We start from the raw sequence: 17,123 nt of genomic DNA on the forward strand, positions 1-17,123 counted from the left end.
GGATCGAACCCACGTCTCCTGTGTTCTCCCACATTGCAAGCAGGTTTTTTTACCACTGAGCCACCAGGGAAACCCTCAACAATTTTAATGGCGTTGGAATAGTTGAAGCATCTCGAACAGTCATCCCTGGTGATTTTAACACAGAAGCCCTTGGAGACAGGCTGGGTGGTTGGTGTCACCAGGCTCCTTTTGCAAATGAGCTAACTGGGGCTTAGAAACTTTGGTCATGTGGCCAATGTCAGCCACATCTAGGGTCCTCCAAGCCTGTGGTCGCTACTTGGGTTTCTGAAACAGACTGCACCTTGCCAGGTTTTCAATCCTGAGCTCGGATTTTTAAATGTGTGAATGGAAGTCTGGACCACTAGGACCCTTGAGCTGGTAGGAGAAGTAGAGGGACACTCAGACTCATACCTGGAGTGGGGACCCACCTGCTCTGCAGCATGTTTCTGCCACATGTCTGGGTTCACAGATCATGACATGACCCAGCGCTGGACTAGTGACTCCCTCCCACCTCCTTTTATTCTCATCATGGGACTTGTGACCAGTGTCTGAACTCGGCCTCAATATTCCCTCCACCTCCATCACCTGATTGCGGTGAAGATTTAAGGACACTGAGGACATGGAGGTCTACTGACTCATTTCCCCTGCATAAAACCTTCCAATGGGTAACCATGACAAAGAGAAGTGAAGTGAAGTGAAGTCACTCAGTCATGTCTGACTCTTTGCAACCCCATGGACTACAGCCCAGGCCCCTCCATCCATGGAATTTTCCAGGCAAGAGTACTGGAGTGGGTTGCCATTTCCTTCTCCAATGACAAAGAGAACAGGATCCAAAACCTGACCATGACCCACAGAGCCCCAAAACCTCAGGGCCATGCTTCCCTCTCCCAGCTCAGGAGCTGTGGTGCTATCCCAAGAGGGTCTAGTGGCACATGGCACCTTCTAGTCCAGGCATTCAGTCCATCAGTATTTTTGAGCTCCTTGTATATGCTAAGGTTGGGCCAGGCAATGAAGGTCACACATGACTCATGAAGGACTCTCACCTTGATCCCAAAAGGGAAGAGAAGCCATTGAAGGCAGAGAATGACACGATCAAATATGTGTTTCAGGGAAAAGATGGGAAGGGGTGTGGAGGACGGATTGGACAGGCCCAGGATCAGGAGATCAGCTAACAAATGATTCCAGGGAAGAGGAAATGAGGGCTTACGGGAAGGTAACAGCAGCAAGAGGGGACAATGGAGCGAGGACCTGAAAGGGAATGAGCAGAGGCACAGAAATTCAGGGAGGGATGACTTGTGGAAGAGCTAAGGAGATGAGGGGAAACAAGACTTCCATAATGGAATGGTAGAGTTGGGTTTACTGACTGCATCTTCTTACTCGAAATTAGATTTACTTACCCTGAAGATGAGCTTCCCAGGTGGCGCTAGTGATAGAGAACCTGCCTGCCAATACAGGGGACATAAAAGAAACAGATTCGATCCCTGGGCCAGGAAGGTCCCTTAGAGAAGGGCATGGCAACCCACTCCAGTATTCTTGCTGGGAGAATCCCATGGACAGAGGAGCCTGGCAGGCTATAGTTCACAGGGCTGCAAAGAGTCGGACACAACTGAAGAGACTTAGCATGCACACATGCACCCTGAAGACACTTTCTATGATTCCTTCTGAGTCTAGAATTCTATTCTGTGTGCATGCGAATTGCTCAGTCGTGTCCGGCTCTTTGCAACCCCATGTACTGTAGCCCACCTGGCTCCTCTGTCCAGGGAATTGTCCAGGCAAGAATACTGGAGTGGGTAGCCATTCCCTTCTCCAGGGGATCTTCCTGACCCAGGGATAGAATCCGGGTCTCTGGCATTGCAGGCAGATTCCTATTGTAGCTATAATCATTTCGAGTTTGGGGTAATATCAAAATCCCTTAGGACAGCAAGAGTCTTAGAATGGACCGGTTGCCTCTCCTAAAGAGAACAGATTGACCTTGAACTCCAAAACCAGAGCTTGTGCAACCACACTGAACGCTGAATCAAGATGATTTCTGTTTGTTTTGCATCCCAAGGTCTTGGCAATAGGCCCATTCTTTTGGGTTGATTTATTATAAATAAGGCATTGTCCTAGCTGTCAGAGACTCGGAGGAATACAATGTGCTGCAGACAGCTGCTGTGATATGGGAACTGCTTTTAGACTAGGAGGGAACATTTCTTTCTTTTTTTCAAGGACAAAAGTTTAAAGCCACTAGAGAATTCACTTGGCAACCATTCTGAAACAAGGCAGTCCCTTGAGAAAAGAATGTTCCCCATATTCCAACCCATTCCATAGGTTTCACAGCAAAATAAAAAGTAGCTGATTGGTACATTGGTATGTCTTCACCTGCTTCCTAAAGGTTTTTTATTTGATTTATTTTTAAAAAGACTTTATTGACATATACTTCGTATACTACAAAAGGATTTCACATACCATAAAAGATACCCATTTAAAGTAACAGTTTGGTGGGTTTCAACATATTCACAAAGTTGGGTATTCATCACCATTGTCTAATTCCTGGGCATTTTCATTATCCCCCAAAGAAACCCAGTGCCCTTTAGCACTTACCCCTGGCTCCCTCTTTTCCCGCAGCCCCTGCAACCACACATTTATTTAATCACTCTATTCTGCCTATTCTGGATATTTCATATATAAAATAAAATCTTGGGACTTCTCTGATGGTCCAGTGGCTAGACTCTGTGCTCCTAATGCAGAGGGCCTGAGTTCGATCCCTGGTCAGGGAACTAGAGCCCACATGCCACAGCCAAATAAATAAATACAATAAATAAATAAAATGTTATGATTTCTTTTACCTAGCACAATATTTTCAAGTTTCGTCTATGTTGTCTTGTGTATCAGAACTTTATTGCTTTTATGGCAGAATAATATTTCACGATATTGACCCCATTTTATTTATCCATTCATCAGCTGATACACACTTGTGTTGTTTCTACTTTTGGTCTATATGCCTATGAACATTCAGGTACCTATTTGTGGATACTTATTTCAGTTCTCTTGGATATATACCTAGGAGTGGAATACATAACTCTATATTAACTTTTTGAGAAGCTGTCAGACTGTTTTCCATGGTGACTGCATGATTTTGTAATCCTCCAAAAGATCTTGAAGGATGCAGTTATGTAGCCCATTTCTAAAAGTAGTGTCATATCCATTTCCAGCAAGTGTAGTTCTTTGTTACTTTGCAAGAATATGTGTGTATGTATACACACGTGTACGTATTGAAATGTGTATGTATATATTTGTATGTTTTGGGTTACCAGTGATGAGTGACGGTATTACCTTTTTTGTTCTGTTTTTATCATTACTTAGAGTTGTATACTCATTACTTTTTAATTTCAAAGAGCCTTAAAGACTTTCAAGTCCAGCCCCAATTTTAGGTAAGAAGAAACAGGCCTCCAGCTCAGGAACTTGCTCAAGGCCACACATGATGCTGGGCACAGGGGAGACCAAACCCAGGTCTTCTGATTTGCTGGTCTATGGAGACTGAGGCTTCCCTGGTGGCGCTACGGGTAAAGAGCCCACCTGCCAATGCAGGAGACGTAAGAGACACAAGTTCAATCTCTGGGTCAGGAAGATCCCCTGGAGGAGGGCATGGCAGCCCACTCCAGTATTTTTGCCTGGAGAATCCCATGGACAGAGGAGCCTGGAGGGCTACAGTCCATAGGGTCGCAGAGAGTCAGACACAACTGAAGCAGCTTAGCACAGAGACTGTGTAGACCTAGTGGAAGTAGGTGGTAGGAGGCTGAGAAGCTACAGGAAGACTCTGGGGCATGTGGTGGCAGATAATAAGTTACACATTCTCATGCACAAGCAGAGAAGTGGGCAGATGTTAAAAATCAGATGTTGTTTACCATCAACAATAACAAAAAAATTCATGCACACTGATCAGTTCCCTGAAAGTGATATCAATAGCAGAATTGTCTGTAGCTGCACTGCCCTACATGGTAACCACTTGTCACAGGTGGCTGTTGAGTATCTAATTGCCAGTGCAACTGAGAAACAAGATTTTTTATTTTCTTTCATTTTAATTTCAATGACCATCTGTGATTAGTGTCTGTCATTGCAGCTCTGGAATCATTAGATTTATGGAGATGAGACTAAGGCCCAAGAAACAGAAGTACCTGACCAAAAAGACTCAGTTAATTTACTGTGTAAGCAGAATTTGTTCTTTTTATGAGCAGGGTCAAGATTATTGGAGTTCTTAGAAATGGAGAAGAAGGACAATATGCGGTAATATTTCTCTAGGGCTGAATAACATTAGATCTGTTTTCATAAGTGCTGTGTGCATGCATGCACATGCTAAGTCGCTTCAGTCGTGTCCAACTCTTTGAGACCCCATGGACCGTAGCCCGCCAGACTCCTCTGTCCATGGGATTCTCCAGGCAAGAATACTAGAGTGGGTTGCCATGCCCTCCTCCAGGGGATCTTCCCTACACAGGGATCGAGCCTGTGTCTCTTACATCTCCTTCATTGGCAGGCAGGTTCTTTACCACTAGGACCATCTGGGAAGCCCTTTATATGTGCTGTCTCATTTAATTCCTGGTTCCCTGGTCTGTCCCCACCACTTAACAGGTCACCTAAACCCAGTACACGGTGTTGGACAGAGTAGGTGCTCAGGAACCATTTTTTTGGATGAATAAATCAGCAGTTCCCCATCCTTTTGGGCACCAGGGACGGGTTTCGTGGAAGACAACTTTTCCCCAGACTGGGTGGTGGGGTGGGAGTGGTTTCAGGATGATTTAAGCACATTACATTTATTGCACACTGTATTTTTAACCTAATGCCACTGCTTATCTGACAGGAGGTACCAGTCTGTGGCCCCGAGGTTGGGGACCCCTGGAATAAACGAATGAATGGCTGAGAGGGATCTTGGAGTTCAGAACCAGGCATGTTAGGTTGCAGGAGGGGTCTAGGGTCTGCCTGGGGAAGCCCCATTCATTCATGGGTTCCCCTCTACATGTACCATTTTGCCTTGCTCCTGCATCTTCAGCAAAGGAAGCTTGAGAAAAGATACTGGGGAGAGGAGAAGCAGTTGCATGTAATTTATGCTTTGTTTTTTTCTCCTTGTAGGAAAGAACAGCTGGATCCAGCAGCCAGGTACGTTTGTGATCATGAATCCTCTTCTTCCCACCACTGTGTCGGGACGGAGGGTCCAGCTGTGTATGACCTGGGGCCCCTGGGCAGTCGTGCTGGTCATGAGATAAGAGTTTTGGGGCTCACTGCAGTTGCTGGATGCCATTTTCCTCTGCCAATTTCATGTTAATTTGCTCAAGAACAACTTAATTGTGATCACAGTGGCAGCCACCTTTTGGGTGTTTCTCGTCTGGGCAGGATTTTGTGCCTGGAATCCTGCATGTGTGGTCTCACATGGTCCTCACGTCACCAAGGAAAAATCGATTCTCATGCTCTCATTTATGGGTTGAGGAAGTTGGGTCTCAGAGAGGTTGAGTTACTCATCTCCTGAGTCACACAGCTACTGAGTAGTAAGACCAAAATTCGAACCCAAGTCTGAATATTCAGACCATATTATTTCCACTATATTTTGTTTCATTTGCTTCTTGGGCTAACAGGTGTTTCCTCAAAAAGTGTGGAAGTGTTAGTCTTTCAGTTGTGTCCGACTCATTGTGACCCCATGAATTGTAGCCCCCCAGGCTCCTCTGTCCTGGAATTCTTCAAGGATGGAGTGGGTAGCCATTCCCTTCTCCAGGGGATCTCCCTGACCCAGGAATCAAACCTGAGTCTCGTCCATTGCAGGCAGATTCTTTACCATCTGAGTCACCAGGGAAGCCCTCAGAAAGTGAATCAAGACTGTAATTCACAATCCCCAGTAAACCATGCTCACCACAGGCTGCTGCAGAGACAGAGGGAGCTCAGCTGTCTTCTTTCTGATTCCTTCTCGAAAACATGTCACAATATCAGGGAAGCTCTGGATCCTGCTTGAAGTTGTAGAGAAAGACCACTTATTGGAAACAGTTTGTATACACATCATCCCTTGGTATCTGCAAGGGATTTATTCCAGGACCCCTCTGTGAATACCAAAATCCATGGTTGCCCAAGTCCCTTGTATCAGATGCCACAGTATTTGCATGTAACCTTTACATGCAACCCACTCCAATACTCTTGCCTGGAGAATCCCATGGACAGAGGAGCTTGGCGGGCTACAGTCCATGGGGTTGCAAAGAGTTGGACACGACTGAGCGACTAACACTTTACATGCATCCTCCTGTGTATTTAAGTCATCTCTTGATTAGTTAGTGCAAGTGCTCTATCAATAGTTGTAAAAACAATGTAAATGCTATGTAAAGAGTTGCCCAAGTGTGGCAAATTCAACTTTTGCACTTTGAAACTTTCTGGAATTTTTTCCCAAGTGTTCTTGAGCCATACTTGGTTGAATCTGTGAATGCAGAACCTGCAGCTATGGAAAGGTATATGGGATATAGCTATTCTGTATTTATAAAACAGAAATAATTATAAATGTAAATATACATAGTATATTTTAAAAATATGTATTGAAACTATTATTGTGGCAAGCTACTTGTAAGGCCTCTCAGTCCATCTCCTGGACACCAGCTCAACAATGGGCCCTCTAGAGCTAACAGAATTTGGGCAGAAGCGGTGATGGGACCCTGGACCATCTTGTATGGGAGCCACTTGAGGACAGTGACCCTTAGGAGTCTGGGTCAGGTGCTCTTGAATGGGGCCCACGATGCCTCATCACACACATAATCCCACCTGAAAGAAATGATTACAGACAGCGCCAGCTCACTCACAGAGACAGACACAGCTCGGACTCTCCACCTCCTTCATGCAGGTTTTCAAATGGAAGGAGTATTTCTTGCCTGGAACCAGTCTGGACTGTAGTGGGTTTGAGGGTGTAGAGGAGGGGCCTGGATGGCTGACAGAGTCAGGGTGCATTTGCTAGAGAACCTGCAGCAGTTTTGTGTCTCAGAGGCAGAGCAGGAAGATATCTAAGTGATCCTCTTCTAGAAACCTTTTCAAGAGGACAGGCTCACCACAAGTTCCAAAACTCATGAGCAACCAGAAGTTACACAACCTTAGGACTCTTCGACAGGGCTCCCTGCTCCCTCCCGTCTTGTGACCAACAGGGTTTCAGATCATGCAGGTGAATTATTCACTACAAGTGAATTATTCAATCTACTGTTACTGCCTTTCCTATGCAGACACAAATAGAATTCAGCCAGACTGGAACATACATGCAGAATATTGCTGCACCCTGGACTAGGCACTTCGGTTTAGTTGGGGCTTAGAGAGATGCTTTTTGCCACATTGCTGGGCATGCTTCTCCCACGATTGAAAATCTGAAATCATAATGCCATTTGTAGAAGGCCTATCAAGTTCCAGGCCACTCCACTTTCATTGTCATCTAATTCCCAATTAAGGCTTCTCATTTGTATGAAAAAAGAGCATAGGTGAGAGAGCAACTTTCATTCAGTCTTTATCCCCCCTCAGAGAGAAAACAAGGCACCAAAGGCGCAAAGATTTGGCACATGAATGGTAACAGTTGTTTATAGAATTGACAGTTGCCTTCTCTGCCTTTCTCAGGATAGACCATAGCGCCAGAGGCGCCTTCTAAAGGGGGGCCACTGCCCTTGCGTAGGGCGCCATTCTCCCATGTCTAAAGATGGAAGGAAGAAATAATGAAAAAATAAGAGACAAAATAAAGGCTTTAAGCCCTTGTGGGTGGGATTGACTTGCTCTATGCAGGTTACAAGTCTGTGTTCACTGAGCTCACAACAAACAAAACAAAACAGATTGACCACTTCTTCAAAAGACTTTTCTCTTGCCTGCAATGACACTGTACTCTTGGTTTATCCATCACTCATCTGTCCATCATCCATCCATTCATCATCTGTCCATCTGTCCATCCACCCATCTATCATTCATAATCCATCATGCATCTATCCATCATCTATCATCCATCAACCATCCATCCACCCATCCATCATCCATCCATCTGTTCACCCATCCATCTGCTTATTCAATGAATATTTATTAAGACCTCCTGTGTACCAGAAACCCTTGTAGGGAATATAGCTATAAACAAGAAAGACAAGGTCCCAATTATTTACTTGACAGGGTGCCTCTCCATTTTCCTGAAAGTGACATGTCCCAAACTCAACTTCTGTTCTTTTGTTTTTTTAATTTTTGTTAGTTTATCGAGGATACACATGCCCAACAAAGATGGCTTGAGGAAGCTAGAGAATGTAGTCAAGTTGGTCCCAAGCAAAGCTGTTTACAAAGTACTGCTTGCCTTTGGCATTCTTTAACCTCACCTACTGGGTTGTCTATCTTCAAGTTCTCTTTGGTATCACAGCTTCCCTGACACCACATCCCCACGACCTCATCTTATTTTTGTACCCTTGATGGGAGGGGCAGGATTTGCATTTAAAAGTACCACTTCTAGGATTCTGTTTGTTTTTTTGTTCATATGAACACTTTTATGAGTTTTAATGTGCAAAAGTGAACCCAGAGCTGAGCTTGAAAGTAGGGACAAAAGAGATTTGAATTGAATTGAAAATGAGAAGAATATAGATTGGAGCAGAAAAGGACCCAACTCTGGAGAGAGTATATAAGAATGAGAAAGGGGAAGAGAGAGGAGGATTCAGAACCTAGCCGGATGGTATAACCACTGAGAATTTCTCCTGATGGAGAGAGTCTAAATGACTTTTTAATTTTAATTTTTAAATTTTAGTTTTCTTTAAAAAACCTGTACATGGTTCATAAGTCAAAGTATCGTAGAAGTAGGGACTTCCCTGGCAGTCCAGTGATTAAGGCTCCATGCTTCCAATGGCTTCCCATGTAGCTCAGTTGGTAAAGAATCCACCTGCAATGCAGGAAACCCCAGTTTGATTCCTGGGTCGGGAAGATCCTCTAGAGAAGGGATAGGCTACCCACTCCATTATTCTTGGGCTTCCCTTGTGGCTCAGCTGGTGAAGAATCTGCCTGCAATGTGGGAGACCTGGGTTCAATCCCTGGGTTAGGAAGATCCCCTGGAGAAGGGAAAGGCTACCAACTCCAGTATTCTGGCCTGGAGAATTCCACAGGGTCTCAAAGAGTCGGACACGACTGAGCGACTTTCACTTTCACTTCCAATGCATGGGACCTGGGTTCCATCCTTAGTTGGGGAACTAATATCACACACGCCATGCAGCATGACCAAAGTAAAATGAAATAAACAGTTTAATAAATAATAATATAGAGACAAACCATGAAATGTCTTAGTACAACTTCTGTCTCTCTCTACCCCATTCCACTGTCCCACTCCCCATAAATAATTTCTTTTTCATTTTTGGGTATCTTTCCAGTGTATCTTCAGCAAACACAAACCAAAATTAATTTATATTTCAACTTCCAAAAGTACTTTAATAGTGATATTCAATTTAGGTTATTTGAGCTGTGAGGCAAATCCTCACCATTTACTAAAATCCACTTCATGCCACAGTCTTGTATGAAGTGTGTGTGTCTGTGTGTGTTTATCAAGGAAAGGGACTGCCAAAATCAGCTTCTGATTTCTTCTCCAAACCTGTCTTGTCCCATTTTCTCAACTGAAAGTAAATGGCATCCCCATAAAAATAAACGGCATCCCTACCCCCCCGTTCTGCATACAGTCAGAAACTTTCTTTTTCCCTCATGGCCACATAGAACCCATTGAGGAAGACGAGCATGGTTCTTCTCCAAAATAAATGTCCAAGTTCTGGTCTCCTCTTGCTCCTCACTGCAATCACCCTGGTCCAGACCCACCAGCATCTCTTGCCTGGAAAACATCAGTGGCTTCTTTATTGATCTTTCATTTTTTCCTTACTCCCCTCTAGTCCATTCTCCATGGAGAGGGCACTGTGTTTCCCTTTGGAAAAAAAATATGTTTTTTTATTGTGGTAACATACACATAACATAAAATTTACTATCTTAACATACATTTTTAAATGTACATTTAAGGAGCATCCAATATATTCATGTTGTTGTGCAACCAGTCTCGGGACTTCTCAGTCTTATAAAACTGAGCCTTTGTGCCTGTTAAACACCAGCTCCTCATTTTCCCCTCCCTCCAGCCCCTGACAATCACCATTCTCTTATACTTTCTGGAAGTATCCGGAAAGTAGAAAGTATTCTACTTTAGAATCCTCATGGGAGTGAAATCATATAGTATTTGTCCCTCTGTGATGGGCTTACTTCCCTTGTGGCATAATGTCCTCAAGGTTCATCCATGCTGTAGCTGGTGTCAGAGTTTCCTTCCTTTAAGGCTCCAGTGAATGTCTATACTGCATTTTATCGACCTGTTTATCCATCCATGGACATTTGGGTGGTTCCCACCCTCTGGCAATTGTGAATAATGCTGCTATGAAATGCACATGTACATTTTTAATGAAAAGTTGATATACTCCTTCCTTCTTACAACTTTTTTGGTGTCTCCAGGTAGACTTAGAATGACAGAAATTCCTATTTTCTCTTTCTATTTTAGAATCTTTTTTCTTTGGGCACCCTGTGACTTGTAAGATCTTAGTATTCTGACCAGGGATCAAACCCGTGGCCCTTGCAGTAGAAGGGCAGAGTCCCAACCACGGGACTACCAGAGCTGTCCCCTGCAGTGCCTGATCCTGATGTTTCTATTCTAAGTTCCCTCAGGGCTCACCATCTGGGGTGGCTATAATGTGATGGTTTGATGGCTGCAGCATCCTTTGTTAACTGATAGAGCAGGTAGCATTTTTTTTTTTTCATTGATGCTGGTCAGATTTCTAGCAATATATGTATCTGTTTGCCTGTCACTTGACTTCTTGACCTTATTGTAAGCTAACTGGAGGCTGTAAACCATACCTGCTTTGGTCACCACTGTATCCTCAGCAAGTTACCAAGAGTCTAGCAGTTTCAAGGTGCAGAACATATTTTGTTGAGTAAATAAGTGACATTAGCTCTGTTTTACAGGTGACGATAAAACTGAGTCAGAGCTAATGTCTCACCCAAGTTGAAATATTAACCACAGAGCAGCTATTTGAACTCAGTTCTTCCTCCAGAGGCAGCATTCTTTCCACTATACAGCAGTTCCTTTCTCAGCTGAGGTTGGATGCACCTTGTAAATCAGAAGCTCAAGTGTTGTTATTTCTTCTTTTCTTCACTCAACATCATAATGATGCTGTAAGGGCTTAGTATGTGCCAGGCACTGTGTTCGGTGCTGAATAACTAGACAAAAGGCAGTTTCTGAACAAACAGCTTACCCCTTTCATGTCTTAATGGCAGCTCTATTGACTTTTGGGTGGGATAAGCCTTTGTTGTGGGGGCTGCCCTGGGTGCATTATAGGAAGTTTAGCAACATCCCTGGCCTTAACCCAGTAGAAGCCAGGAGCACCACCACCCCCCGCCCCCCGCCAAGTTATGTCAATCAAATGTGATTCCAGACTTCACCAAGTGTCCCCTAGGGGCAAAATCACCGCTGGTTGAGAACCACTGCTATAGTGAGAGAGTCCCTCGTAAGGTGAAGATTTCATTATGATGGCCAAGTGCTGTGGTTGAGAAAAGCCTCAAAAAATGCACAATGAATGGTTATCTCATTGACCCAAAAGTGGAAGTGTGCCTGGGGACTGCTGCTTGGACCAAGTTTCAAACAAAATCAGTTATTTGGATAAAAGATAGGATGAAGGTTTTCCTAGGCACAGGTCACAGCTTGTGCTGAGGCTGGGAAGCATGAAATAGGGGAATGTACAGAGTTTAACACAACTTAAAATCCGTGTAGTCAAAGCTATCGTTTCTCCAGTAGTCATGTGCGGATGTGTGAGTTGGACCATAAAGAGTGCTGGGCACTGAAGAATTGATGCTTTTGAATTGTGCTGCTGGAGAAGACTCTTGAAAGTCCCTTGGACAGAAAGGAGATCAAACCAGTCAATCCTAAAGGAAATCAACCCTGAATACTTACTGGAAGAACTGATGCTGAAGCTGAAGCTCCAATAGTTTGGCCAAATAATGTGAAGAGCCTGGATGCTGGGAGAGACCCTGATACTGGGAAAGACTGAAGGCAGGAGCAGAAGAGGATGACAGAGAACAAGATGGTTGGATGGCATCATCAAACTCAATGGACATGAGTTTGAGCAAGCTCTGGAAGATGGTGAAGGACAGGGAAGCCTGGTGTGCTGCAGTCTATGGGGTTGAAAACAGTCAGACACGACTTAGCAACTTAATAACAAAGAGTTTCCCGATCAAGAGCCCAGGGCAAGGACTGCATAATCTTGCCAGGAAAAAAAAAACCTTGACGTTATTTTTCCTGTCTCTAGTCTGTATTTCCAGTTTTCCCAACTCATGTTTGGAAATTGTTTGTCTGCCCTTAACAAATCAGAGACCTTAGCTTTCCAAGGAAATCTGATGTCAGCTTCATGGAGAGCTTTTCTTACAAGATCTGCAAGCCTTCAAATACAAGGCCTGAAATATGCACTAGAAATCCATACAGAGAAGGGCTGAAATGGGTTTTGAGTTTCAGGGATGAACTTGGCCTTGCATTTGATTATCCTTTAGGGTCTTGGGTTTCAGGCAACACAATTAAGAAGTAAGCTGATCACCCACTTTGCTGGAGGAAGAATTCCATAAGCCGCTTAGGTGTTATGGCTGTGAGTAACTCAGAGCCGAGATTTCTGACCTGTGCCCAACGCATCTGGATTCCTAATGCTGTTGAAATTCGTCGCATAAACTGACCTCTGTGACCAATGGGGTATTAAGTGAACATGGCCAAAGCAACTCAGACTGTTAGAGATAGAAGTGAAGCATTTAAATGCCAGATAAGTGAATTCTCAGTCCTCACAGAGACAGAATCAAGCAATCTCTTTCATTATCTAATAGTCAGTACCTACGCTGAGATTTCAAATCAGGACAGAGTGATGGCCATTACTTGTGTCTTGCTTAGTTTTTCTGGAATTAAACTCCTCATATATTGATACTTATCTCCTGCTGCGGTCAAACTCAGTGATGGTGGTGAGTGTTTCAGACTATCATTAAGAAGTACCGTAAAATTATATATATATATATATATATATATAATCCTGAGAACTCACCTCAGTTCATTTAAAAAAGAAAGAACACTTTTTTTTTGTGTGGCTTAGGAAATATTATCCATCCTTTTCACACATGTCATTAGCCCTCTGCTGCTTCTGTGGGAAGAGGATTATTTACCAAGATAATGATGACAGCCAGCATTTATTGAAAGCGTCTCGCTACTGCTTCCCAGACAGTCGGCTAAGCACTTACGTGTGTTCCCTCATTTAACCCTTACGCAACTGTGTGTAATGAGGGCTGATTCCCATTCTTGTACACATGAGGAAGCTGGGACCCAGACACATGAGTTCTGTGTCCTAGGTCACCTGTTTTTTCAAGACGCTCCCCCCCCCAGGTCAGTTTTGCCCCAAAGCCCTGAACATCAGGATGTACTGAGCAGGGGTGTAGGGTGGGTTCAGGGATAAGCAGGCAGAATCCTTGCTTTGCCAGGACTGCACAAGCCAGTGGGGCAGGCGGGCATGGGCGCGGAGAGCCTTGACACTGTATTAAACCCAGAGACAAACACAGCCTCTCTTGGAAGCATATGGGGAGTAGTTTCCAAGAAGGGACACTTGGGCAGTTTTAAAGGGCAGATGGGAACGAGGTCGGCTGAGAAGGGAAGAAAGGGCACGGCTGAGTGCAAAAAGGCGTGCAGGAGGGGACTTGGGGATGGGCAAGGGGTTTGGTGTGGATGGAATGATGGATCTGCTTGGTATAGCAAAGACAGGTAGGCAGGGGCCAGGAAGCAGGGGCCTGAGCAATGACCATCCTAACCTCCCTCTTCTTCTTAGTTCATGTCTGGGAAAGCCTTCTGGGTATCTTCAGCGATTTCCTACCTTGTCCTGTGTTTTTAGCCTCTGGATGCTGATTTCTTCTCCATTAGTCATTCACCTAGTGCCGGTCAGGAAAGCCACTCTGAAAAATCTGGACCAGCTCAGGAAAGATGGAGCCATCTGAATTTATCCTGATGGGTGGGTTATTAATGTAACAGTGTTGGGGGACAAAGAACAGTCAGAAGGAGTCAGGAGTAACAATGACTCATCCACATATTCATTCATTCTTTCATGAATCAAATATTTCTTAGTGCCTTCTCTGTGCCAAGCTGAAGGCAAGAAGCATCATGGACAGTATCACGTGCAGTGGTCCCCGGATCTCTCCTAAGCAAGGTGTGGTTAAGCTCACTTAACCGTTGAGGACCAGGTGTTCAGAGAGCATAGGGCACCCACTCAACAAGAGATGTTCTTACCTCTGCAGTCCCAGGGCCAGGACCACCTCACTATGTCAAACCGCAAAGACAGCAGCAGCTTCTGGTATGAGGCGTGTGACTGTCATAACCAGACATCGACATGAGACATACTCGGTGTCTCAGGCTGATGAAAAGCTGATTTGACAACCCACATTCATATTCATTTGTTCACTCACTTCTCCCACAAGTACAGGCACACTTGCTGGGTGCCAAGTCCCATGTGGGTGATGAGGAGAAAGTGGCTGAGCTGAGTGTGTATCGATGTGTGACACACACACTAGGCACTTTCTGATCTGTGCCGCACAAAAGGACATCATTCCTGTGTCCACTCGGGTGAGAGGCAGAGGTTAAGAAACGGAGAAATTGCTGTTTATAGAGCACCTGTGTGCTGGGCTCTATGCCAAATCCTTGACAAACAGCACCCCATAGCAACCAGTCAAGTGGGACATGCTTATCCCTATTTTAAAGATGAGGTAATTGAGGTCTGAGAAGGTCACAGATTTGCCCAAGGACACCGAGATGGTTTTTGCACCAGGGCAACTTCCTGTTGGATTTATTAGCTTTATTCTTGTGCCTAGAAGACTTTCAGCAGTATGCTAAAGTTCCCTGACCCTTTCTCAGAATAACAACTTTGCATCCACAACTAAAATGCAGACAGTTGCAAAAGAAGCGGATTATGTTGAAATATAATTATCAAGATATTTAAACTTTTGAGATGCAGTCAATATGTGTGCTTCTTTGTGATGAATCTAATGATGTGATATAGTGGCAGGTAGAATAATTCCACAATTTCGAAGCAGTGATGAGCATAGCAATACATGAAGGTAATAGGATATAAGATGATCTGTGATTTCTGTTATAGAAAGTCCCAGGACATGGCTGGGGCATTGAGGGTATTACTGGGGTTCATTCATTCATAATTGAAAGACATGCTAAATTTCAGTTTGAGATTTGTGAATCAAAATCTAATTATTAAATTTAAAATGCAGTGCTTTTCCCATCCAAGCTCATGGACCCCCCCCCCCCCCAAAAAAAGAGCTCTGTCCATGGTGGGGGGGAGGTGTCTGTGGACACCAGGTTAGGGTACCTGCTTTTTGTGATTTATGTCATTCAGCTCTGCTTAAGGAACAGTTGATAAGGCTTTGCCTCTGTGGGTCACCATCTGGGCACCACCGCATGATACTGAGGAAGTTGCTGATGCAGAGGAGGTGGGAGTGGAGGAGGGCCAAAGCTTTGCTGCCTGCTACCAGGAGCTGGCATTTTATGTCCTGGATCGCATTTAAGCTGCACTTAAGCATATGAGGAAACTGAAAGTCAGAGAAACACGCCCAAGATGTACTAGCTAGTCAGCTGCCGAGCTATCATCTGAAGCAAGCCGTGTCCCTTTCCAAGCAGCTCAATCAGATTGAGCATCGGAGGCGCAGGTCCTATTCCCGCGCGGAGGAGGATGTATACGTCTTGATGAAGAGGGACGGGAGATTACGAAAGCCTGCACTCAAGGAGGAAAATTGTTCACTTTTGCTTATTTTGTAGCCAAAAGCTGGGTCTCTTGGATCGGGTTCGCCTTTCTAATCCTCGTGGTAGCAATACTAAAGGAAAGCTATTTACCCCTCTGAATGTAGATGCCATAGAAGAAAGTCCTTCTAAAGAACCAAAGCCTGTTGGCTCAAACAATAAAGAGCGTTTCCGCACCGCCTTCCGCATGAAAGCATACGCTTTCTGGCAGAGCTCTGAAGGTAACCCCTTCCTCTTCCTCACCCTGTCTCCTCCACGTCTCCTCCCCCCTACCCCCGCGAACAATCCTGCAATCTACGTAATAGCCCATTCCCGCTGCCCTGAACCAGCTCTGGCTTGTTTTATCTCGGCCCCTGTGATAGGTTCCCGCCTTCACTCTGGGCGCAGCGGGCCGTGTTAGCTGTTCTCTTGGGCTGGGGTCACCACCTGTGCCTGCCAACCCCTCCAGGGAGCCTTGAGACACACTGCATGGTTCCTAAGGGTGGCCCCATGATGAGCACATTGCCAAGAAGGTCACCTTGAAGGATGGAGGGAGCCAGAGGCAGAGTGGTCTGGACCGCTGGGGACCTCCACATCCCAAGGGGGTGGGGAGAGATATGGGAAAAGTGTCTCTCGTGGGGGCAGTCGGAGTGGGTGCCCTGTTCACTTACAAAAAGGGAGGATGAACAGGGCTCAGAAAGTGACCTCCCAGCCCACAGTCACAAGGATAAAGTCTGACAGAGCCAGAGTCTGAACTCAGGTGTGTGACAAATACCTACGTGCATGCCCTTGGCTGCCTCCAAAGGGGCCACTTGGGAACCCTGGAACACACATCACCCTCCCCGCCTTCTCCCCCAAGCAACTGTCCAACTCTGCAGGCACTTACCAGACTTCTGGAACATGGGAGGGAGATGCTGAGAAAGTCTGAATGATGTCACCCCTGGAGAACACATCGGGGTTTCTGAAATGGAAATGGAGACTTGGGGGGCTGAGTTTGAAGGGCTCTGATGAAGTGGTGGCCTGCCATTGATATGGGTGTCTCCCTTTCAGATGCTGGGACAGGGGACCCCACAGCCGAAGACAGGGGCTACGGAAATGAGTTCCTCATCGAAGACATGATCCCCACCCTGAAGGCCGCCATCCGAGCCGTCAGGTAAGCGCTTTCTCCCACTTTAGGCCTCTTAGGCCCCAGCTCAGCTCCTCCAGGTCATGGCTTTGTAAAGTGGTCTTGGGCTTCGGGAAGGTGGGCAGGAAATTCCTCAAGTAACCCCTGAGTCAAGTTCAGAGAGTATGTCAATACTCTAAGTGGGGGGGT

General features: G+C 45.2%; 1 protein-coding gene across 1 annotated transcript in view; it reads left to right on the forward strand.

The window, feature by feature from the left end:
• The window catches only part of KCNQ3 (potassium voltage-gated channel subfamily Q member 3), a 295,288-nt gene that overhangs the window by 260,641 nt on the left and 17,524 nt on the right, over nucleotides 1-17,123 (forward strand). The window contains 3 exon segments of the mRNA XM_061123179.1: nucleotides 5,107-5,133; nucleotides 15,848-16,050; nucleotides 16,859-16,961. Coding sequence (XP_060979162.1) covers nucleotides 5,107-5,133; nucleotides 15,848-16,050; nucleotides 16,859-16,961 — 333 coding nt within the window.

The sequence above is a fragment of the Dama dama genome, chromosome 21 (genome assembly GCF_033118175.1).
Source record: "Dama dama isolate Ldn47 chromosome 21, ASM3311817v1, whole genome shotgun sequence".
NCBI lineage: Eukaryota > Metazoa > Chordata > Mammalia > Artiodactyla > Cervidae > Dama > Dama dama.